The sequence below is a fragment of the Protopterus annectens genome, chromosome 12.part0 (genome assembly GCF_019279795.1).
Source record: "Protopterus annectens isolate FY-2018-M chromosome 12.part0, PAN1.0, whole genome shotgun sequence".
In the NCBI taxonomy this organism is placed as follows: Eukaryota; Metazoa; Chordata; order Ceratodontiformes; family Protopteridae; genus Protopterus; species Protopterus annectens.
Window position 1 is genome coordinate 1,227,506,789 of NC_056746.1, and position 25,912 is coordinate 1,227,532,700.

Below are 25,912 nucleotides of genomic sequence, written 5' to 3' on the forward strand. Positions count from 1 at the left end.
ACAGATGTGTGTACAATGTTTTTGCATGGGTTAGGGATGTATGTATAATATCTGTGAATGGGCTAGGGATATGTACATAGTGTGTATATGGGTTAGGGATGTATGCACAGCATCACTGTTATGTTTGAGTATGTGTGCACAGATCTGTGTATGAGTTAGGGATGCATGAACAGTATCTGTGTATAGGTTAGTGAGGCTTGCATAGTTGTTTTGTATATGTGCATGGGTTAGGGATGTATGAATAGCACCATTACTTTAGGTATCTGTGCACAGCATCCGTTTATGGGTTACAGATGAGTATATATTATTCGTGTATGGGTTACAGATGAGCGCACATTATTTGTGTATGTGTTACAGATTCATGGACAGTATCTGTGTATGGGTTAGGTATGTGTGCACAATATCTGTGCATGGGTTATGGATGTGTGCACAATATCTGTGTATGGGTTAGGGATATGTGCACAGTATGTGCACATTGATTAGAGATCTGTGCACACTATCCAAGTATGGATTAGGGATGTATACACAATGCCTGTGTATGAGTTAGAACTGTGTGCATAATATCTGTGTATGGGTTAGGGATGCATGCACAGTATCTGTGTATGGGTTAGGGATGCATGCACAGTATCTGCGTATGGGTTACAAATCTGTACACACTATCTATGTATGGAACAGGAATGCATTTACAGTACCTGTGTATGGGTTAAGGATATGTGCACAGTATCTTTGTATGGGTTAGGGATTTGTGCACAATATCAGTGTATGGGTTAAGGATTCATGCACAGTATCTATGTATGAGATAGGGATGCATGAACAATATTTCTGTATGGGTTAGGGATGCATGCCCTGTATTTGTGTATTGTTTAAAGATGCATGTACAATATCTGTGTATGGGCTACAGACTTGTGCAATGTGTCTGCATATGGGTGATGGATGTGTGTACAGCATCTGTGTATGAGCTAGGTATGTGCGTACAGTGTATCTGTATTGGTTAGGGATGTGTGCACAGTAATTGTGCATGGGTTGTGGATGTATGCAGAGTAACTGTGTATGGGTTAGAGATGTGTGCATGGTATATGTGAATGGGTTAGGATGTGCAACTAGTATCATTGTTTGAGATGGGTACCCATGCACAATATCAGTGTACGTGTGTGCATGGTATTATGCCTTGATCATGGATCTGTCCACAGTTTCTGTGTACAGGCTGGGTACCTGAGCACAGCATCAGTGTATGGGATGGGGACACTCGTGCAGCATCTGTGTTTGCATTATGGATGAGTGCACAGTATCACTGAATGGGTTATATATGTGTGAGCAGCATCAGGGTATGGGTTAGAGATGTGTGGACAAGAGTAGTGCATGGGTTGAGTACATGTTCATGGAATCTGTTTATGAGTTTGGAAGGTGTGTACTTCATTTAGGTATGGGATAGCTATGTATGCAGAGTGTCAAGGTATGGGTTAGGAAAGACAGAATAACATCAAGGTATATGCTTGGCATGTGTACTCAGCATCATTGTAAGGCCTGGCAATTTATGTACAGCATCGGCATATGAATGAGAGATGTGTGCACAATATCAGTGTATTACTATGTGTATGTTTTTCACTGCATCAGTGTATGGATCAGGGAAGCATGTTCACCATCAGTGTTTGTTTTAGAGATGTGTGCATAGCATCAGTATTTGAGTTAAGGATGTGTAAACAGAATCACTGAATGGATTATGCATGTGTGGACAGCATCAGAGTATGGGTTAGGAATGAATGGACAAGATTAGCTCATGGATGGAGCATAAGTTCATGAAACTGGTGTATGAATGAGAGGTGTGCACACAGTATCAATGTGTGTGCATGTGTGCTCAGCATCAGTGTATGGGTTAGGGATGTGTGTGCAGCAGTTGTGTTTTGGTTAGTGATGTGTGCACTGCAACAATATTTGATAGGGTATGAATGTATATCGTGTGTATAGGTTAGGTATGTGTCCACTACATCAGTGTATTGGTTGGATATGTGAGCACAGCATCAGTGTATGGGTTAGAGATACATGTGCAAAATCTGTGTTTTGTTTAACAATGTATGTACTGCAATAGTATTTGGATTGGGGTGTGTGTGTGTGTGTGTGTGTGTGTGTGTGTGTGTGTGTGTGTGTGTGTGTGTGTGTGTGTGTGTGTGTGTGCGCACATGCACAGGGATGTGACAGAAGCATCAGTGTATGGGTTCAATACATATGAATTGCATAAGACTTTGGGTTGTTGATGGATGCCTACACAACATCTGGGCCTGGGTTAGTATTGTCTATGTGACACTGTGAGCTCAGCTATCTGGAATTTTGTAAATAATTCTATGTAATTTGTGAATATTGATATGATTTATACAGAACTGCATGTTATGTACTGAGCTTCAAGAATGTGTCCACAGCGTACCCTACTAGAAAAGAACAGACAGAAATGTATATAAACTATATACCTGCGCAAATGTATGTTTTAATAGCAAAAGGTGGAACATATAGAGTCCACTTACAAAACTTCTTCAAGAAAATAAGTGAAATTGTTTGTTTTACAATTATGTTATCTCTCAGTTTCTAGTTTGCATCTAATGTAACTAACAAACAATGACTTAATTGTTTCTGATTTCCTAGACTTTATAAATCTTTTAATACAACCTATAGTTCTATAACTATCTTTAATCAATTAATTGATATGACTAGAAATTCTCAAAGCTGGATCTACCCATATATCCAGGACTTTAAATGAATCTACAGTTTCAATCACGGTGATCTGTATTAAATATTCACCTTTCAATTTATGTCTCGCAAATCTCATATGCTTAGTTTTTGATAAATTTATCAGCATATTATTCTCCTGTGCCTAAATGGTCAATTTAGTCAAGTTCTTTTGTAGACATGCCTTATCTATAACACATGTAATCAGTTCAAGTCATCTGTTTACAGATTGTAGAACACCTCAGATGAGAAAGATAGATCTGAAAGATGTGATCCAAACATGCATGGGCCAAGGACAGAGCCCAGTAGAACACCCAGACTGTAACCTCAGATTCCACCTGTTCAAATTGCTGTAAGATACTTGCCGTGCTCTATTTGCAAGACATGCAGCTATCCATCTTATCAAGAGTACATGAATACCTAGTCATTCTAATTTATTGAAGTTAAATCTATATGTTACATCACAGCACAATTTTTCATGTATGCATATATATAGATACAGATATATATTCACTTTCTAAACTGCTTGTCAAGTTGAAATCTCCTGCGCTAGTAAGCTGCTTGCATATTTGTATGTTTGCTGTTATGCATTCAGTCATCAGCCAAAGATATTTCATTCACCAAGAGCTTTCAGTTATAACGTATCCCCTTCCCCTCCTTCATCAGCACAGATGGGTACATTTAATCATGCACCAATCTGAGGATCGGTTATCCAGATCACAGATGCCTTCACTCATTATCAAGATCATATGATATTTTCCGGTCCGAATGACCAGACCTTAGTCCGGCACAAAATGAGTTAGGCCTGGTAATAGCTTGGGGACATGTTCTGTCTTAAAAAAATTAAAATAAAAAATGTTCCATCACTACCTGGCTAAACAAACTGATAGAAAATTCTCTGTTAAACTATAGCCTAGAGAGAAATGATGCGCCATTAAGAAACATGCATGCATGCGCCAGTGTCTAGGAAGAGAAAGACAATGCCAGCACATTATAGATTTCAGTGCATGTAACAAGCATGTCTAGGGTTTAGCATGCATGGGAGATTTGACTTTAATACAGACCAGGAGTCCAGAAGTGCAGGAATGCTTTTTGTTATTTTGACACTATCAAAATAAGTGCACTGATGTGTGTGTGTGTGTGTGTGTGTGTGTGTGTGTGTGTGTGTGTGTGTGTGTGTGTGTGTGTGTGTGTGTGTGTGTCTGTCTGTCTGTTAGGGAGCACTATCTAGTTAAGTGACTTGTTCAGAGTCAAACCTTGAACTTTAGCTATGGGAGGGAAGAACTTTAATCCTCCACCCCAACTGCAATGTCTCTATTATTATTTATTTATTTTTTAATTTTGTAAATCACTGAGGATTACAGTCTGTCAACATCAGTTAGTCACATAGTTACAACAGTTCCCCTAGCAATTAATGCAGATAAATAAGGTTATGAGCCGTCAAAGAGCTGCTTCCTGTTGTACATGGTTTGTGTCCCTCAGCCTTCATTTGACCTATGTGATTCTGCTAATTATTTTTACCAGACAGTACTCTTGGATTTCCCCTGAAAAGGGACATTTGTGCCCAATTGGCAGTCTGAAGACGTTAGCAACATGCAATACACATTTGTATTTTGAATTCCTGCATTCTCCGCATAGGCTCTAATTAGTAATTCACTACATGCTATCTGAGTATGAATCCCATCAAGTCTCTTGTAGATTAATCCATTGCCAGGTGATTTTCTCTAAATGTAAGTTTCAAGGGAAGAGAAGTTTACTGTTTCTCATGCTATGTCTTTTTTAAAATATCAGAGTGTATTGTTTTCCTAGAAAATAGAGTTTTTCTTGTAAAACTTGAAATTAAAATGTGAAATGACATCCAGATCTCTATAATAATTGTAATAGTAAAGAAAAATATAGTATGAACACCAACAGGTTTGAACAGTGCTTATGGTAATTGGAGAAAGACAGCCAAGTAATGGGCTATTGGTATTGCTGTCAGGGGCCTGATTTATTAATTTGCATAGGGCCCCATTTGTCCAAGATCCAGCTCTCTTGACTCCACAGGGGTATGCTGCAACATTACACCATAATTAGATATTCTTCAACTAGATCAGACCTGTATCACCTGATATCAAATGGGATAGCTATTCTTGATAACAGACAAGACATTGGGATATTAAAATGAGATGTAGGCATCATGCCAGCATGTTAGCCTCCCCAAAAAATAATATGTTGTATGCGATACTTCTGAGTTTTGTATGACTTGTGGGCTGCTGAACAAAAGTCGCTGAAGTATTTATATTATTTGTAATTGCTTTGCTTTATTCATTGCACTAAAGAATTCATTCATTAACAGGCCTGATTTGCATAATGCTTCCTAAACATGTTGCATTTTAGTAGTTTAGACATACTGCATTTTAGTAATATATTTTTGCAATACCTACTTTTCATCCTCCAGCAAATGCAAAAGGTGATAACATTTGTCAGGTCATGCAGTCTGCATTATTAAGAATGATGATCAGAACCATCTGATCATCAGCATGTATTATATAGTTATTGCTGAATCCATCCTTCCGTCCATCCATCCATCCATCCATCCACAACAACTTTTTCTCATTTTTGCTCTAGGAATTGGGGTGTCACTTCAACAGTGGCAATCATTTACAGTATCCATGTGATACAATCTTCTCTACAAGATCAGATTATAATATAAACAAGCTCTTAGCTAACACAGTGGACTGAAATTCCAACTTGTAATGAGCTGTTTCCTGTGGTAAGGGTGCAGAGTTTGAACCTTTCCACTTTCATTTAATTACTGTGGGACATGGAGCATGTCACTTAACCAGACAGTGCTTTGGAGGAACTGGGAATTTGGGGTAGGCTAATTGATGCACTTCAAGCAAGTAACTATGAACTTGTTATCATTGTTTGTTAGCCATTCCCTTTTGCATATTTGATCTAGTTCAGGAAATGTTATAGCAATATCACCAGCACACCATTTTTTAATGTAACCTAGGCAATTTATTTTTCAGGATCAGCAAGCACTGATTTTGTCCACGAAGCACTGAAATGCAAAGTTGTTCGCCAGCAGCAACCTTTGCATTAGTAATACTGCAAAGATTGTGCATTTTGATTTATCAAATTGTTAAAATTTCTTATTTTCTCATAAATGGTCTTCTATTTAAACTGTGCAATATGTGGCTGGTTCATTTGGTGTGAGGCTAGAGATCTTTAAACAAGTACATGCAAAGCATTGAAAGCTACTGCTGATGTACAGGAAACCTCTCTTTATAACAATAAGTGGTGTACAGTCAATAAAGTGGCTATAACTGCTATTCGTGAGTAAGAGGCTTTTTGTGAATAAAAGTATCTTATGCTCTTATAATCAGTCTGTTGCAGAACTAGTGTGTGTGTGTGTGTGTGTGTGTGTGTGTGTGTGTGTGTGTGTGTGTGTGTGTGTGTTTGTGTGTGTGTGTGTGAATTAAGCTGGAATATGTTTCTGTGAAACAAATTTGAAATATGTGACTTGGTTTATTGCTATTGTTAATAATTGTTTTGACAGACATCTGAAAGCATGTAGGCAAGACATTGTTTACATTGCTGGGTTTGGGGGATGCCTCTGGATAAAAATGACTAATCTTGCTGAAGTGATAAAGGTAAAAAAGTCATTAGTCTGTTTTTGGAGGACTTGTGTGCAAAGAAAATTGCAGTACTTTACTGTGGCCACTTTTACACAATCATTTCTTTGATATGTATAGTCAATAAAGTAGCCAAAAGTGATGAGTATAGGTATTAGTCTATTATAATGACATCAGTTTGAGTGGCTTTTCTATGACTAAGATGTTCTGAGATTGGGGACTTTTATTATTATTGGTTTATACATTTTGTTTCACTGTTTACTGAAAAAATGTTCAAAACTAAAAATTTAAAACACACTTGAACATATGCTGCTATATTAAACAAACATTTAATTTAGATCAGAGAGGTGAATAAAAGAACATGTGCATTTATACATCATTCTAAAAATGTGTGTAGGAGACAGACACAGTTTGAAAAGAGCCCATAGCCCAACGTATAATTAATCTGCCACTGGCCAGATGCATTTTTATGAATGTGAGTTTCAAGGGAAGAATTACTGTTGCTTATGTTAATAAAGTCTGTTTCAATATGAGGCAGTTTTATTTTGTTTTGTTTAGTAAATGGCCATCTGTGTTTGCACTACAAATTTTGAATTAAAAGTTTTAAATTTAAAATCCAAATCATTGTAAATGAAAAAAAAATAGTATTCACATTAACAGGTTTACATAGTATTTATGGTGACTGGGAAGAGACAGCCAAGTAATGAGAGACTGAAATGGCTGTTGGGGGGGGGGGGATGGATAACAAACAATGATAACAAGTTCATAGTTACTTGCTTGAAGTGCATCAATTAGCCTACCCCAAATTCCCAGTTCCTCCAAAGCACTGTCTGGTTAAGTGACATGCTCCATGTCCCACAGTAATTAAATGAAAGTGGAAAGGTTCAAACTCTGCACCCTTACCACAGGAAACAGTACCTTGCCTTGAGCTCTATTTGACCAAGAGCTGGCTTTGCCCTGATACTTAAACTCGTCTTCTTGCAGTAGATGCATCCCTTACACCTGGGAAATTAATTCACACTTTTCTTGAAAAGAAATGTACTTTTATCCTACAGGACCTGATTTTTTTCCATTGTCTACATAGCAGGGAACTGCTGCAGTCCATGCTAGAGATAACAGTTACTTGACAAGAAGAAGACAACATTGTCTGTCACAACAAAGATGCAACCCTCATATCCCCAGTCTGGACACAACAACATGGGAGTACCTTAGCATACAAGAAAACCATTTGGTGGACACAGCATAGGATTTCTGAAGCTCTATACCAACTTTAGACTTATTCAACTTAATGCTAAAACTGTGGACAAAACATTCACTACATAAAACAGAGACAGAATGGAGAAACTCAGAGGCCCTGTTGCCCCATACTACTGTTGTACCTCTTAGGTATATCATGATATGCCTTGCCTGGTTTAATGCCAAACTTCCATGACACATTCAATGTCAATTCAATGAAAAAAAATTGATCCAATGTTCCATGCCTAGAAAAGAATCTTGTTTGTTTCTCTTGAATCATCTCATTAGCTTTCAGATAGAGTTTCACTTTCAAACATCCAGGTGTAGGTTTTCCTAGAGACATGATCGCCTATAACAGGCCTATAAGCACTTGGCCTACATTTTTCCATAAAGGGACCAACATCTCAACTGACCAGCTCAGACGTATTTTTCCATCTTCCATGCATCACTGAAAAGGCAGTTTAGTCTACAATACACTGTTTCAACATTGTTGGTTTAATCTTATCTATTCTCACAGGTTTAGCCAAATCTACAGTTGTTTCTTTAACAGACCCTGGCACAGTATACTTTAAGTAAGGCATGTCCACCAGATTCAGCAGTATATTAATGTTTTTCTTCCATCCTGTGAAGATATGCTCTGGTACTAAATATTCTTATGAGGTACCTTGTATAGGAGCATGGTGTTTTCTATGGACACTTTATGAGTAGCACAAAAGCAAAACATCCAAGTTCATACCAGGTAAGTAGTTTCACCCAATCGCACTCCAGCTCAGATTTGTAGCATATAGAGATGAAGCCATGACTACAAGTCATATCATCCTAGTCTGATTAATGGCTTGGGGTCTAGAATAGCTGGGCGGGGATGCATGATAGGATGAAGAATCACCTGTCATGGAGTGGAACGAAGGTAATCTGCTGTCGTGTAGCACTCGCTTCCATAAAAATTAAACAAAGCAACAACTTGTATCACATGAACTGTGTATGGCATCAGAATCAAACAAACAAAAGAAAAAAACATCATAAGCTATATTGTTCAGCCTGTAGTTTTCAACAATGCATTTACCTGAGATTTTGGTTGTTACTCGTGTTGTCACTGGTGGCCCAGATCCTTTGGCTGTGTGAGCTTTGATTGTAAATGAGTAGGTTGTTCCAGGATACAGCCCAACAAACAAATGATGTGTTTCATTTCTTAATTTGAGCACTCCATCTCCTTGATTGAAGAGTTTTGAATGTGGGTCAAGTGATCCAACACCCTTATAACTTATCTGAAAAATATAATTAAAACATTTACAATAAAGTATTGGTTACTGAGATATTACAAATAAGTGATCATACATACAGAAGGAACTTTTTTCTTTTTCTATTCATTACTTTTTCATTCACTAAATGTATTGCATAATACAATAAAATAACTTTTTTTAAACTGCTGCATTACATTTGGTCTCAAAGTATTTTTAGATATGGTACTATTTGACAGTAAGCAAAATTAATTTCTTTTTCATTTTTGTTCCAAAGGCATGCCCTATTTTGGCCAACTTAGATAACCATGACTGAGGCCATATGACACTAGTCTTTACACAGACAAATGAACATTTAATGGAGAGCATATAGGTCTTGCATTACATTATGTATTTTTGTCAGCAGAAGCTATATAATATCCTTCCTAATTATTATTATCAACATTCTGAATCCTTAGCTTTCATCATTTGTCCACTTGCCCTAAACTGCACTGAAAACTCTCATGCATTCCTCCTACCCTAGCCATTTTCTATTAGTTTTAATGCATGTATCCTCAAACCTCTCAATGAAGACACACTTTTTCACATCTAAGAAGATATTTTAATGGTGTACTTTATGTGGAACCTTTCTTACCATCATTTCCATTCTGATCACCATGATCCCATCACAGGACTTGACAATGTTACACAATGAAAGGACTGATGTTCACCTCTTTAAATATCCTCCAGGAAGGCTCAGTGTTTCAGATGTGGTGGAATCATTGTCCAGTACCCTAGAACCATTACTTGTTTACATCTTGAAACTATGCCTCTTAGAATAATCTGCCTGGGGAAAGGTAATAATGCTTTCTGTCACTTCTTTCCTTGTCTTCAGGAATTATGTTAATGGAGATGTCAGATATACATAGATTAATGACAAAAAACAACAAGCTGCTGTTCATTGTGGATGTAGCTATAATGCAGCTGGCAACCCAGAGAACTCTTGCTCTGTGCTGTCGTCTTTTGGTAAGATTCCAAAATTATTTTCATTTTCACTCTGCAGTATATTACTTCTTTATTGCATAGAAGCAAATACATAATACATAAAAAATGATCATTCTCACAGTTCTGTTCACTTAACTGTGTGAATGGCGTAAAATGGAGTGCAAGGGCTGTAAAGAAGGATTTTGTCAAATGGAAAATATTCAGTTGTCCTGTAATCCTGAGAGGATGGTGAAGGACAGTAGGATATTTTGCATCATACAAGACCTCAGTGGTATCCTATACCTTAAGATCTCACTACAAATAACTTTACAAGCATCTTTCTTGATGTTCTGGATGCTTGGTGATAGGTCTTAACTGCACTTGGTCTCCACAGTAAGACCTAAACTTGATTTTGGGTGGATGGACAGACTCAAGACTGAGACTCAACGCTAACATCCAGAACATCCTGCAGGACTGTAGCCATTCACAAAGAAAATATCTCCAACGTGAATACAAGTGGATTATTTCCTAGAATTCCGTACTCTAAATGAAAGTCAGTGATATCTAGGAGACACCTCTTCCCCAGTTAGGAACTAAAAGTGAACCAGAACCATCCTGCATGGGAAAACATGACTGAGTAAGACCACATTCTTCCCTCAGCCTCCAATCATGATGTAGGCAGTTGCTGTTGAGGTTAAGGTTGTGAGCTGTAGTTCCAATACAGGATTTGATTCTCTCAAGCCATGTTTGCCTACTGTGTGACTTTGAGCAAGTCACTTAACCAGACATTGCTCCCAAGTCACCCTTGAAAAGGAATGTGTCCAGTGGACCTACCTGGTTAACAAATAGGATTATTAGGCAAATAACAACATGCATGGACTCGACAGCATGGCAAGCTAGGAACGGGAAACATCCATATTAGAGGACAAATGCAGCCCACCACTACCGGACATTCTTTCCTACTGCCTTGACAGAAAGAAGACAGGGCTGTGTTCCCCTGATGCGAATGAACATGATTTGGCCCCAGGCAATGCAAAAGAAGTACACTTTCCTCAGAACTGGAAAAATAACCAGATGGTAAAGGGAAGCTATCATTAAAATTGTGTGCAAAGCTGATAACAGAATTATAAAACTAAAATATTTCATGACTATTTATTCAGCTTTATAAAAGTTCCAGTACCTTTCTGGGAAGAAAAAAAATGTTGAGGGCCCATATTTATAAGTATGTAAGTTGAATAAGGTGGTAGTCTGAGTGTCTAGAGGAACTGTATGTATTCACCAGTTATGTAATGATGCAGTGCAATTCTAAACATTTAGAGTCAAGTTAATAAACTAGCCAATCTACAAAACGTCAATGTATACAGATGCAGATAGATAAATTGAATTTGCTAGTAATTTCACTACTTATGAAGAAGTGATGATGTGCAATGAAAGACAAGAAGTAGAAAAATCATTTCTAAGGTAGAAGACAGTCCTGTGATGAAACATAAAAACAACAGAGGTGTTGTTAATATAAAGGACACTGAGGAGAAGAGACAGAAGGAGAAACAGTGCTTTCACCACCTGCATGATATGTAAAACAATGCTTGCATATAGGAGACTCAAATTTTGTTGTACAAGTGGTGTTAGTATATCTTTTAGTAATTTTGGAAATTAAAAGGTATGTGCACTGGATCACACAACCCCATTTTGTAGCACAAAGTGTGCATTAAATGTGAACATATTAAATATAGGAAGAGGAGTAATGTACCATAGAACACAAGACAGAAAACCATACAAACTATGTTATGCTATGTGAAGATTGGGCCTGATACAGCCACACATGGCAGATTACATGCATTATTTTGTGGTATGTTAAAAGCAAGTTGACAACAGTAGCATCATCTGTGATGCAAACTGTGTTACAAAAGAGTCACAACAGTATTCATTGTAATTAGATAAATTTCTCAACAGTTTAGATGTAAATGCTTTTCACTGGTGTAATTCTAATTCTCATCAGCAATACATTCCATACGACAGAGGCAATTATGCAGAGGCCCTGGGCAGTGCCTTTGAATGTCTAAGATGGCATGGTAATTATTAGGAATGTGATGGCAGAAGTGCACTATGAATGCATGTCTGTCTTAAATGTTAGAGTTCTTAGAAATGCAAGACATTGACCAGGGTTCAGAGCTGTCCTCAGCAGAGTGCATATATGGAGTATGGCATTTCGTAAGATGGGAGAGCACCTTGCCTTTTTAAGAGTCAGCAGTGAAGCTTTGTTTTGGGTATAGAGGCCATAAAGTCCCGCACTTTGTTGACTGCATTCTGCAGTTTCTGATACTCTGTTTGCAGTTTTGCAACTATTACTAGTAATGCATATTCCAGAGTTATAAAGACGGTCATTAATTAATGAAATTATGGTATCTATAGCTAACAGATCTGATACATTGTAAAGAAAACACTCTAACCATGACCCTCAACAATATGTTCCACAAAGGAAGGGCATGGGTCTAGCCAGATTACTATCAGAAATGGGAAACCTGACACTTCATAGAATAAACTTAAATGCAGCAAAGACTCAGGAAATACAGAACATGCTGCTACAATTTTAAGCATTTTCTCTGAAAACAGTGTACTCTGGATAACTGGTGATACTCTGGGGTACAGAAAAATTCTAACTTAGAATGTAGTTACTAAATCATGCTTGTACTACTGTAGTTCCCAGTATCATGACCACAGTATTAATTCTTTTCAGTGGGCACATATCCAACCATGCTTCTATAAATATAAACTCTTGAATTTTTTTTTCCAGGTTACAAAAATCCCGGGCTAAGAGTAATCAGTTTTATAATATTTTGCTCATTCTCTTAAGTCATTCACTTCATTGGAGCTCTGGAAGTTTGTACTGTAACTTCCAATGGGGGGAGCCTAAGCCTTTTGGCAAGAATCAAATTATGTTGTTACATTTCAAACAAATGTTCATATCTCAGGAACCTTAGGGGGTATTAAAGAAGTATGAATGGCAAACTTTCCATCACAAACTATTTTTATAGTTGTAGCATTCTTTAGGTTCTGGGTCTTAAACCAAAATTTATAAGTCACAGTAACTATTACATTTGTAATATTTTGTAAACAACTTATAACATCTCAGCAACCACTCAAGTTGCACACACCGTTAGCAACATCTTATTCATCTAGCTGAGAGTTTTCATATGAGGCTAAGGAGTTCTGTCTATGTTGCTTGGCTGTTGAGATATTTAGAAAAATGTGAAAATTATATCTATATAAATTCATATAACTGCTTACCTTTATAATGTTGATCCTGATATGGGCGACATGACTTGTGCGAATGCCGAAATGCGAACGTCTCCAATGTCGAATTCCGAATATGCGAACGGCAAAACCTCGCCCCTTTTTGACCCATGGTAGCATGGGTGTGGAGGTGTTGCCCAGCCGGTAATGTCTAATGTCAAATGTTTTTCGACATTTAAATTTTTTTGTGGTTTTGGTTCGTGCAAAAAGTGTTGCTAAGTGGCTGTTCGACAAAGTGCAATTGACTATTTAAAGGTAAACCTAATATAACACAAACAACAGTTAATATATCTTTACCTGCACCAGACAGAGGTCAAATATTAATGGAGTGGAGTTTTCCAATTTGTAAGCTTTGAGATGAAATCTTTTAAAAGCTTGCAGATAGAATAGTTTTAGAATTTTTTTTCTCAATTTTTTTTTTTTTATTTTTCAAATATATTTGAATGAATGCCATAGTATTTATACATAACATCTTAAATAACCATGTACACTATTTACATTAGTCTGACACTAACAGATCTTAATGTATAAAGTTACTTTATAAATATGTTCAATCCATTATCTGAGTGTCTGATAAATTATTGTATAGTGTCAATCAATGAAAAGACTTTTCCCCAAGGGTTGTTGATAAATGGCTTTGGATAAATTCTTAATTCTAAAATTTTAATTTCCAGTAATGCTGTGATCTTCAGTAGGCTGTAGAAGTCTTCCAAAGTTGGTATTGTGTATGTATTCCATCCTCTTGTTATACACTTCCTTGAAATTGCAAGTATAGTCCATACTAGATACATGTTTGACCTGTTCAAATGAGGATCTTCATTCACATTTAAAAATTACAAGAACTTTAGTTAAATAAAATGATTTATTAAATAAAGCTTGTAGAAAGTTATTGATACCATTCCAAAATGGTTTAATTTTAACACAATCAAAGAAAATGTGGTTCCAATCTGCATTGTGTACTTGTTCACATCTCCAATATATTCCTTTTATGGAAAAAATAATTTTACTGATTCTGTCTGAGGTGAAAAATGTTCTGTGTAAGCATTTCCAATTAAAAAACTTTCCAGTATTGTGTAAAGGATGTATATTTTATCGATAATAAGATATTTGTTTTAATATCTTCAGTTAAATGTATTGAGTGTCCTTTTGTTATGTATTTCCAATATGAGGTTTGGGTGTTGTTTTATAGTTTATCAATATTTTGTAAAATTTTGAAATACTTTTTCCCATGTCAAAGTCATTATATATGATTTCATATATGTAGGTTGTAAAAGTAGGTATTTCTTTAAATGAAGAATTGTTAATTATTCTACTTAAATCTTGTGAATATGACAGAATACTCTGTAAAGTTAGCCAGTCCTGTCGTGGAATTTTGTATGTTGTTTTTATTACTTGCATATCTAAAACTTTTACTTCTTTGATACATTGGAGCCAACAAACAAATCCTTTCTGTTCCCAGGAATTAATAATTTCGCTATATATTTTATGTGGAAAGTTCCTTGTGATTATAAATGGTGTTAAAAGATCAAACCAGATTTTTAAATCTATATTTACATTAATAATTTTCCTAAATGAGTCAATGTAATAATTAATCATATGAGTTTTAGTGGGTTTACTTATGTTATATTGCATACTAATACATATGTGCCGTAGCAAATTGTTTTTATCTGTTATTTAATTTTTTTTGTACATCAAGTTCATTTATTGATATTACAGTTAGTAATTATTTCCAATTTGCAGAGTAATTTGGACTTATCCAGTCTGAGATTGTTCTAGATAGTGATGCTTTTATATATGTTTCTATATCAGGAAAGTTTAACCCTCCCTGTTTCCATGGTCTGATATGATATATTAAAGCTATTCTGTTTCTTTTGGGAAACCATAAAACTTTTATTAGGCATGACTTTATTTCTTTAAGTATATTCCTTTCTGGTAACAGTTGTATTGCCACAGCTATATATAGGATCGTGGGCAATAAAATTATTTTTAGTAACTGTAGTATCTTCAAATGTTAATATCATTTTGTTCAATTTTTTCACAGAGATTTTAAATGTATTGATGATATTATTGTAGTGTTTTGAGACTTATTCATTATTTTTGTACAATTCAATTCTTAGGTATTTTAAGGTAGATTTGTGTTTCCCTATGATGTGATCTCCCTTAGTCTGCAGTTCTTTTTTTTTTTTAATTTAAAAATAAAAATTTTGATTTTGATTTATTGAAATGGAGTCATGTGAAATTTGTCAATTAATATATTTAATTCTTCTAATGTCTCTTTTGTATTAGAAAATGCTAGTAATATGTCATCAGCAAATACCATTACTTTAGAATTGTATTGTATATAAACATCTATTCCTTTGATTTTTATATTATTAAGAATTGAATCTGCCAATATTTCAATAGCCAGAGCAAACAGAATCGGTGACATGGAACATCCTTGTTTAGTGTCTTTTATTTGTATAGATTCAAATGTAAAAGGCCCTAACTTGACATATGCTAAATTATTTGTATATATATTCTTTATGAGATGAACAAAGGATGCAGGAAATTCAAATAGCTTTAGGATTTTGAATGAATATTCCAAATTTAGGGAATCAAAGGCTTTCTCTATATCTAAGCCAATTATGAGTGTTTCTTTATTTTCTTTATTAACATAATCCATAAGAGAAATTATCATTTTAATATTGGCGTGTGTCTATGATATATAAATCCAATGTGATCATTATTTATTGTTTTGGATAGTGGCATTTTCATTTTGTTAGTTAATATTGTCCTAAATATCTTATAGTCATTATTTAATAATGATACATGTCTTTATGAGGTACAGAGGTTTGGGGATTTGTTTTCCTTTAGGACTGATGTGATTAAGGAATATCTCTGAGAGGGTGGTATTAAAGCTTGTGAGTGAATTTCTAATAGAGTTTTATGGAAGAAGGATAGCATCTTTGAAGGAAAAAGTTTATATATTTCCATAATTATGCAATCTATACCTGGAGCTTTATTATTTTCACCATCTTTTATTGTATCTGTAATTTCTTTGTAGGATATGGGTGCTTTCAGATTTTGTTTTATTTTTTCTGTTTTTCATCTAGATTTAATTGATCGATATGTATATTTTCTTTCTGGAAGTGTTCCATATAGTGATTTGTATAGGCATTAAGAATGTCACCTATATCCCAGACAATTTTCCCTTTCTTTTCATTGAAGATGCTTTTAATGTTATTAGCTTTTGATTGTATTTTGATTCTTGTGGATAAATTATGTAGATAGTTGGGAGAAGTGGCCAAGGTATTCATTTTTAGTTTTTCTAAAGCTAAACTAGTTTTATGTGCTAGAATTTCATTGTATTTATTGTTTAATACTTCTACTTTCTTTTTTGTCTCCAAATGATTTCCATTTTTTCAGTTTTTACTGACAAAAGTTTGGATTGTAGATCTAATAATTCAGAATCCCATTCTCTGATTTTTTTTTATACCAAGTTAGGGTTTTACTATATATGTAAGCTTTTAATGAGTCCCATATTATTATTGTAATTATCTCTGTGGTGCAAGTTAATATCTAAGAAGAACTGTAATTCAGATAATAACCAGAGTTTGAACTCTTTAATTTTAGTTATATATGCTGGAATTCTGGAGTTAAAGATTAATGGTTTGTATCCATTTTGAAGTTTTAGTATCAATGAATTGTAGTCTGAAAAGGGGCAGGGAGTGACTGAGAAATTCATGTTTTTAGAGTGTATGTCAGGGGCAGCAAATATTTTATCTATTCTAGTTTGGGTAACAAATCTGTGATCTTGATGGGAAAACAACAAAGATTTATCTTCTTTAAATTTGAAAGTATCTACACGATGAAATGATTCTACCCACTTGTTTAAAGCTTTTGATACAGCAAATGTGTGCAGCGGTCTTTTATTTGTAGTTTCAGAAATATCGACTATACAGTTCAAATCTCCTCCTAATATTAAGTTGCCTTTATAATTATTGGAAATGAAATCCAACTGTTTAACAGTTCCTGTTCCAATGCCTCAGAACCAGTATAGATTGGCTAGGCTCCATATTCTGTTATTATATTTAACTATTACTAATACCATAAGGCCTACTTTATCTTCATACTTATGATTTCTGGGTTAATCACATTTGTTTTCCATAAAATTGTTACCCTTTTGTCTTTGTCTTATAAGTGGATTGTGCCAATATCATATATTCCTTAGGATTCCATTTGTAATTGTCATTTGTTTTGAAATGAGTTTCTTGAAGGAAGACAATTTGTGCTTTGTTCAGTTTTAAATATTTCAGTAGATTTGATCTCTTGCTAAAATTGTTTAAGCCACTGGTATTTAAAGATAATAATGTTAAATCCATCTTAGGTTATTTAGACTATGTAGTTTTTGTTTTATTGTGGCTATTAAACATTTTCCTCTGATAACTATAAAGTATATGTTTGAGCTTTTAAAGTTAATTATCAGATTTATACTTTGAGTGTTTACCAATAAAGTAATGTTTTGGCCAAGCATACTAAAAATGTTTTGAGAAATAAATTTAAATTAATAAATGTTAACAAAACTAAGATACACGCTAGCCATGGAATGAAAATCATTCCTAATCTGATGGATAAACCTAAATCCATCAGATTATCACTCGTACCTTGACAATCCAGAAAATCTGAGCTCCATAAATTGAATAGGAATAAGCAATATTTATATTATTTTGAACAGATACAGTACTATTGTAGATTAGACAGAATTCTAATACAGTACAAATGTCTACTTATTGTATAAGCAAGTATTTATATGAAAGATAGATGACAAGCAATTCAATCATAGTAAAGTTGGATGTATCATATATAAAACCTCAGTAAAGGTCTATAGCACACAGATATTTAACATATTCACCATTATTGATGAAGTCTTTCAAAACGTATTAATTAATATAAATAGATGGTAATAATATTTATACCTAATGTTTATAATACAATGTATTTTACTGGATATTTCAGAAATTATATTTTATTGTTTGCCAGAATTTAAGTAATCACTTTGTTTCTTGCTAACTTACTTAAAGCATCAAGTTTGTTTTATATGAACATTGATGAAAATGCATTTTAATTATCAGTGCATCCCTCTTCCCCCATTTCCTACACATAAGGATTTTCATATCAAACATTTCTTATTATAAAATGAGTGAAATTATAGGTTAAAAACAACAAATTCACTTATTGTGATTAATGATTGCATGTTCCCTTTCCATGTTCATAAATTGCCATTTTATGGCATATACTGAAAGTTGTTAGATTTAAATGGCAACATTCTATTTTGTATACTCAGCAAAGGTTAAACTGACTGATTATTGTCAATTTAATACTACTTTTTTCAGAATGTGATTGTTACATTCTGTGACATTCCTAGTTCAGGCTTCTATTGTTTCCCTTGAACAACTTTGTCAGTTTGATGTCATGTATAAAACATTAGTTACCTTGGTAACAGCTCAAGTATTATGCATGGTCAAGATAGGTTACAAAACCACAATTCAAGTTAAACGAATTATATGACTTGTTATGCACATTTACTTATATGAGAAAATCATCATGCTTCCCCTTGATGTTCAATATAGTGTATTTCATTTATGACAAGTTAAAACAGTAGTGTTATTATACACAAGGTACACCAAACTCCTCACACGGACGGTGAGTGCAAAGGCCAAAAAAGTCTAAAATACCTAACAAAACAGCCAGCACAAATATGAGGAAATCAAAACTTTATTAAGTCTGAAAGCAGACCGGTTTTGGCCCAAAAAAGCCTTTAACATTGTGAAAAAACACACACTCAGTGAAACACCCCTTTTATATATGATGCTAATGTATTCCCCCAATGGAAATATCCAAACAATTAAGTGACTCTTATAAAAAGAAATCACCCACACCTGAATATTCAATCACCACTGCTAAAACTACATTATACAAACATAATAATAATAAAAAATATGTTTTATATATATATATATATATATATATATATATATATATAAAACATATTTTGTCTGAATATAGGTGTTTGTAATGTCAACTTAACTTTGATTCAGTAGGGCTCAAGATCTTTTAACAGCATATATTTTTCTCATTTTTAATGTTAGCATTTAACAATCATATTTTTTATTATACTTATTATGTTTGTATAATGTAGTTTATGCAGTGGTGATTGAATATTCAGGTGTAGGTAATTTTTTTTTATGAGTCACTTGCTTGGATATTTCCATTGGGGGAATACATGAGCATCATATATAAAAGGGGTGTTTAACTGTGTTTTTTCACACTAATAACTTTGTCAGTTTGATGTCATGTATAAAACATTAGTTACCTTGGTAACTGCTTAAGTATTATATATGATCAAGATGGGTTACAAAAACTACAATTCAAGTTAAAGAAATTACATGACTCGTTATGCATATTTACTTATATAAGAAAATCATCATGCTTCCCCTTGATGTTCAATGTAGTATATGCCATTTATGACAAGTTAACAGTAGTGTAATTGTATACAAGCCCATGCTATTAAATCCTGTCTTTAATAACTAAATTCAGCAGACTGCTTCAACTTATATGACTATTATATATTTTATGTGTAGATTTACTAAAATCATACATTACAAAACTATTGTGTGTGCATCTGTTTGTGTGTTTTTTTTTTTATTTGGCTGTTGCTTAGTTATTTGAGAGACCACAAGCTGTAATGCTTATTCTTATCATTAGCTCCTTCCAAACATCTTTATACAGTCCACACAGTATATTTCCATCCTTAAATACACACATATCAGTACTTCAAGCACAGGCAACAATGCCCATCCAGTTTTGCCAGAATACCATTCACTAATTCACATGGTGTGTTTCCAGGCTGTTCTTAAAATATCCAAACCAATATTTGTCCTGTTCTATGCAGTGGCCACTCTGCCAGTGAACCACTCAACACACCTTCCATTCTCACAGATATTTGCATGAAGGAAATCTGATGACTGTCTAACACTTACCGGCAACCCCAAACACCCCTAGAATCAGATATCTCCATATGCCAAACACATCCGAGCAAGCTCACCTCCCAGACCACTGCAAAGGTTACTGCACAAGACCAAGTGCTCTCAGTCTTTCACAATAACTCAGACTTCCTCTCTTATGCAAGTCCTTAATGTGTTTGGACCAAAATACATTTTAAATATAACATTGCACTTATTTATTTATTTATCAAGAATCAACTTAATGATCTAAACAAAGTGTTGGGAGACCATTAATATGCATACATGTGGTTTAAAACAGCCCTTTTATTAAATATACATACATATATATATATATATATATATATATATATATATATATATATATATATATAAATACACATATTTTTTACCTTTTATTAAATATACATATATATATATATATATATATATATATATATATATAAATACACATATTTTTTAAACCAAAAACTTCATTGCCTAGAATCATCTCAGAGGCTCCTCAGAGCTGTTAAGCATTATTGTCACTCTGGGAGTGTCTGTTTCTGTTAGTGTGTCTGTGTACTGCATATCAGAGGCTCACAATGCACCTGAAGCAAAGCTTCACTTCACTGCAACTTCAAGCCTAAATTCCCTCCCTTTCATTGAGGCACCAGCCAGGAAAAGAACAGAGAGCAAACAGATCAAAAAAAAAAAAAAAAAACTCCCAACAAGTCGCCACAACAAGAGATAACACATTCTTCCAGCCTTCCCACCTCTCATTCAGCAGATGTATAAACAAACTATTCTCTGCCAAAATATCCCAAATCACAGTTTTATCCACCCCCTTCCCCTGTATCCAGGCTAAAACACCAAATGCCTCTTTCTAATACACAAGCATCAGTAAACCTCAATCACAAGCCACAACTTCCCTAAGATGAAAACGGAAACATACCAGGGGTGGCTCGTGCTATAGGACTGCAGCCCCCCACCTGTAGAAAAAAAAGAAAACAAAACAAATCGTGAAGTCCTGGAACTCTGTAAAAAAGAAAAAAAAAAAAAAAAAACAAATCGCAAAGTCCCGGAACTCCGCGCATGCATGCTTGGAGTTCCTGGAACTCACAGACCTCCAGACTGCTGTGTCAGGCATCCAGATAGGAAGAAAGGCATCTCTGCCCTGCAGATGCCCTGAAGTCTGTGCGGTGATGACAGCACAGAATGGGAGAACTCCAGACTGCATCGTCTTCAGGCTGGATTCCAGCCTACTCTCACAGGGAAACAGTTGAGCCTTCTCGCGGGGAAAGGGGCTTGCACAGACGGGACTGAAACACTGAAAACAAGCCTGTGCGGGAAAGGGAACCAGTCATGAGCTTGCACAGGAACTCACTAAATTCAAGTACTGTTAGCTTTGAAGGGAACGTGTGTGTTAAATGCAGGTACTGTTAGCTTTGAAGGGACTGTGTGTGTGTGTGTGTGTGTGTGTGTGTGTGTGTGTGTGTGTGTGTGTGTGTGTGTGTGTGTGTGTGAAATGCCCCAGTTGCGATATACTGGTGGCTAGAGAGAACACATGGCAGTGGGTAGAGAATACCTCAGACTTGAACCCTGTACCTAGGGTGCAGGTGGCAAGGGCCTGAATTCTCTACCCACCACCATCTGTAAAAAATTTGCAGATTTTTGCCTCATATTTTTTTTCTGTTCTGTTCCTCATAAAATCTGTGGTTTCTGTATTTTTGGTTCCTTACACAGTAGCACAGTGGTGTAGTGCTATCATTGTTGCCTGACAGCTACAGGTTCTCTGGTTTGATTCTTGGCTGGGGTTCCTTCTGTGTGGAGTCTGCATGTCCTCCCATCTTACAAAGACATGTGTCTGGAGTGTTTCTCCTTGGGCCTTTGATGAAAATTGGCTTTTGTTCCAAGTCAGACTTTCCTGGTTAACAAATTTAAAATTGTCTTTTGTTCCAAGTCAGACTTTAATGGTTAACAAATGTTAAATAAATAAAAATAACAGGCATTTGAATTTCAGACTTCATATTCTTCAGAAAGTACATGGTAACACAAAACCGTTTATTCTAGCAATTTTCTAAGTTTATAAGATAGATATTTGAAATGTGTCCCTATTTCTTGGACTGTATTCCCCCATTATTGGCTTTGTCCATGTATTTTGTGATACGATTGAGAGCTATCGTGAGAACTGAATTCACTGAATATGTTTGGGGGCTGTATTTCCTCCATTACTGGCTTTTGTCTAGATGTTTTTAAATAAGAGGTTGATAGCTATGATGAGAACTGAATTCACTGAATATCTTTGGGGGCTGTATTGCTCCATTATTGGCTTTGTTTAGGTGTTTTGTGCCAAGAAGTTGACAGCTATGGTGAGAACTGAATTCGCTGAATGTTAATCATTTAAGTTTCAGTCTTCCTCTCTTTTACAAAACAGCTGATTTGGCATAGTGGTATGTTGCTCTGACCGTTTTGCACAGATTTTACAAGGAGCTGAGAGCTGCAGGGGAGTAAAAGGTTAGTGCTGCTTATGCTGAGTCTGCTTGCATTGTTAATAGCACAACAGGTAGTGTACTTGCTTTTGATGCAGAAGGCTGTGGGTTCTACTCCGACAGTAGGTAGATGCATTGCTGATACTGTGTTGTAAAGTTGGTGGATGCTGCAGTCCTTCTTGGTGAAGATACCTAGTAACTATGAACCTGTTATCAGTTTGCTATCAATTCCCTGTTGCAATATTACTAGTTTGTCATTTTTTTTTTAATGCAACATAGGCAATTTATTCCTCAAGGGCAACAGGCACTTTATTTGTAGATGAAACAATGAAATATAAAGTTGTTTGTTGTCAGCACCCTCTTCATTAGTTACAGATTTATTTAATGTGGATTTATTTAGATGACGTTTACTTCTTCAGAGATTGTGCATATTTACTGATACTGGTGGACTGTAGAAGTTTGAGTAGACTTTTATGATGGAAATGTTCTGAATTGGGCAGTTTTTTCATTATTGGTGCATGCATTTTGTTTCACTGTTTACTGGAAAAATGTTCAAAACAATAAATTTAAAACACCCTCTAACAACAGTACTGTATTGTACAAGGAATATAATTTAATGTAATGTACGAAAATGTATCAAAGAGCATGTGTATGTTTCATGTGCAAGGGGCCTATGATTTGAAAACAGCCCAAAGTTAATCTTTATCTGCTACTGGCAAAATGTATTTTCTTTGATTGTGGGTTTCAATGTTGTTTCAATTAATGTGAGTTTTAAGGGCAGAGAAGTTTTAATGCTAAGTCTATTTTCATTGTGAGACTGCATTGCTTTGTTTAGCAGATATCTATTAGTGTTTGTGCTGTAAAATGCTAAATAAAACTTTCAAATGAAATCCAAATCATCGCAAAAGTAAAGCAGCATGCATATTACAGTGTCTATGGTAAATGTGGCGAAATAACCAAGGAATGGAATATTGGAATGGCTGCAGGGGTAGGCTCCATTTGACCATGATTTTATGAGGGGGGAAGGGCAGCAAACACAAATACAGCCCCGGCTGAACTATACCTCTCAACTGTCCAGATTTTTGCAGAATGAATAAATTTTTGCTTCTTATTTTTGGTTTGCTCCTCATAAAGTTTGTGGTTGTCTGGCAAATCATTTAGGAATGAAGTCACTAAATAATGACAGACATTGAGTTTTAGACATCATAACCTTCAGAAAAATGCATGCTAAAGCAAGACATGTTATTCTATCAACTGTCTTAAGTTTACAGAAGAGCAATTTATAGTACTCTTTGTATGTTCCCCCAATATATTTGGCCTTGTCCAGATTTCCTGCATTAAGAGGTTGAGAGGTACTTGCAAATAAATCACTTTATAAAATTGAGAATATCTAAACTTTTCAACTGTCTCCAATTCTGGCTCAAAATGCCCCCCCCCCCAATAATCCCTCCGCAAAATGGCACTTTTGGAAGAAAACATAGAGGGTTTACACTTATAAATAACTGTAATGAATAGAGTTGTAGATTACTTTTATTTCAGAAATGCATGTAGATTCTCTTATTTTGTCAGCTGCTCAAGTTAACGGTACTAATATCAAAAAGGTATCCCTTCTTTGACAGGTTTCCAGCTGTAATGTGTGACAATGTTATATTTTTGCATCACATTTTTGGTCCGTTTTTCATAAAATTGTGGTTTTCTGGCAAAGTAGTGGAAAATCATTAAAGACTGAAGTTAGAAAATAATGGCAGACATTTGAGTTTCAGATTTCATACCCTTCAGAAAATTCATACTAATGCAAGACATACTACTATTCTATTATCTTTCTAAGTTTATAAGAGCAATATTTAAAAATGGTCCTTATTTTTGGGCCTGTGTCCCACTTCTATGTATGGCTTTGTCCAGATTTCTTGCTCTGAGGTTGAGAGTTATGAGTGTCAAAGCCATCACTGTCAGCCAGAAACATTCAAACTGTGACCTACTTGTTGCACTCCACTCCCCCATGTAATGACTCTGGATGTGTCCAAGCAAGGCAAGGAGCAGTTATGCAGTATAAGTGTGAAGAGTATTCTCCTATCCAAGGTAGACACAAGTACGACAGTGGTTTTTCATCTGTCCTTGATTTTGCACAATGTTTTGGTTTTCTGTCATATTTTTATACTGTTGATTTATGCTTCTTATTTAGAAAATGCATGCTGTCGCAGTGCCCTGTTGCTCTGTGTTTAAGTAGCAATGCTTTAAAGACCATCAGGTAAGCTTGTCGGAGATTGTAAGATGCAAGTAAGTTTTAATAAGCATACTGTTAAAGAATTACCAACATTGAAAGCCTTTTTGTTGTTGCCATGCAGAGAATATTTACATAACTAGATAACGTATAAGCCTTTGGTATTGAAATGCATATGACAGCATTTATAATAAAGGACAGGATTACAGTATTTTCAGAGGCTCATTACATTTGTTTGAGACTTGCAATCCTCTTTGCAGGCTTTACCCATAAACTAAACCGAATGCCAATCTATCATGTGTGGTCCGTAACTTGTGCAGTAATCCTTTAAGCAATGTATCAAGCTTGTTTCTTGTTTGCTGTTCATTTTTTAGTTTGATCATGTCTTCCCCATGAAACAAGTAGACAGTTGTTGTCAGGCAGAAGGTCTTTTTTGGATAAGACGCATTTTTTACAAGTGGGGGTATCACAGAGATTGCTACTTTCAGCATGTTACTTGGTAATTTTATAAAGCTGAATATAAATTATAATTAGAACTGCAGTGCAAGGAGAAGTGGTTTGAGTTGAGTGCTGCTTGTTTTTTTTATACTTGATTTTGACTGGCATTCCAGTAATGTATTCAAAAAGTAATTTATTTGTTCATGCCTCACAACCTTTGTGTTTCCATCTAGATATTAAGTAAGCTGTCATGTAGTCAATGCATTAAAATATTTTTATCTTCTACACTTCCTTTTGTCTTGATTGGACTCTCATAATGATGGTTTGGCAGGCAGAGCAGTGTATTTAATTAAAGTTCCAGTTGTGGTTTTGAGCATAGCCCCAACCTTTCTAGTTGGTCACACCCCTTCCCATTGGCCCCACCCATTCATCTGTCTCCTGCAGCCCCCCTTTAATATGAAGTCACCAGCCACCACTGCAACATACAACAGCTGCCAGATACAGCTGCATCCACACACACCATGTCAGGCTTAATCAAACAGCTCTCGAAGCTATGATACCTGCCATAATTGGTATTAACTATATTTAGACAGAATAATGATGACATTTGTACTAAGAGCTTGCTACTATTATTTAACCAGGATATACATGACATTTCTAAATCATACTTTAACTGAAGAAGGCATTAGTCTCCATGACAGCATTTTTTTCC

At 35.2% G+C, this 25,912-nt stretch overlaps 1 protein-coding gene across 1 annotated transcript in view; it reads right to left on the reverse strand.

Moving 5' to 3' along the window:
• Positions 1–25,912, reverse strand: part of PTPRT (protein tyrosine phosphatase receptor type T) — a 3,212,182-nt gene that overhangs the window by 759,046 nt on the left and 2,427,224 nt on the right. Inside the window, exon 16 of the mRNA XM_044089009.1 lies at positions 8,638–8,839. Within this exon, the coding sequence (XP_043944944.1) occupies positions 8,638–8,839 (202 nt within the window). The remainder of the gene's footprint in view (positions 1–8,637; positions 8,840–25,912) is intronic.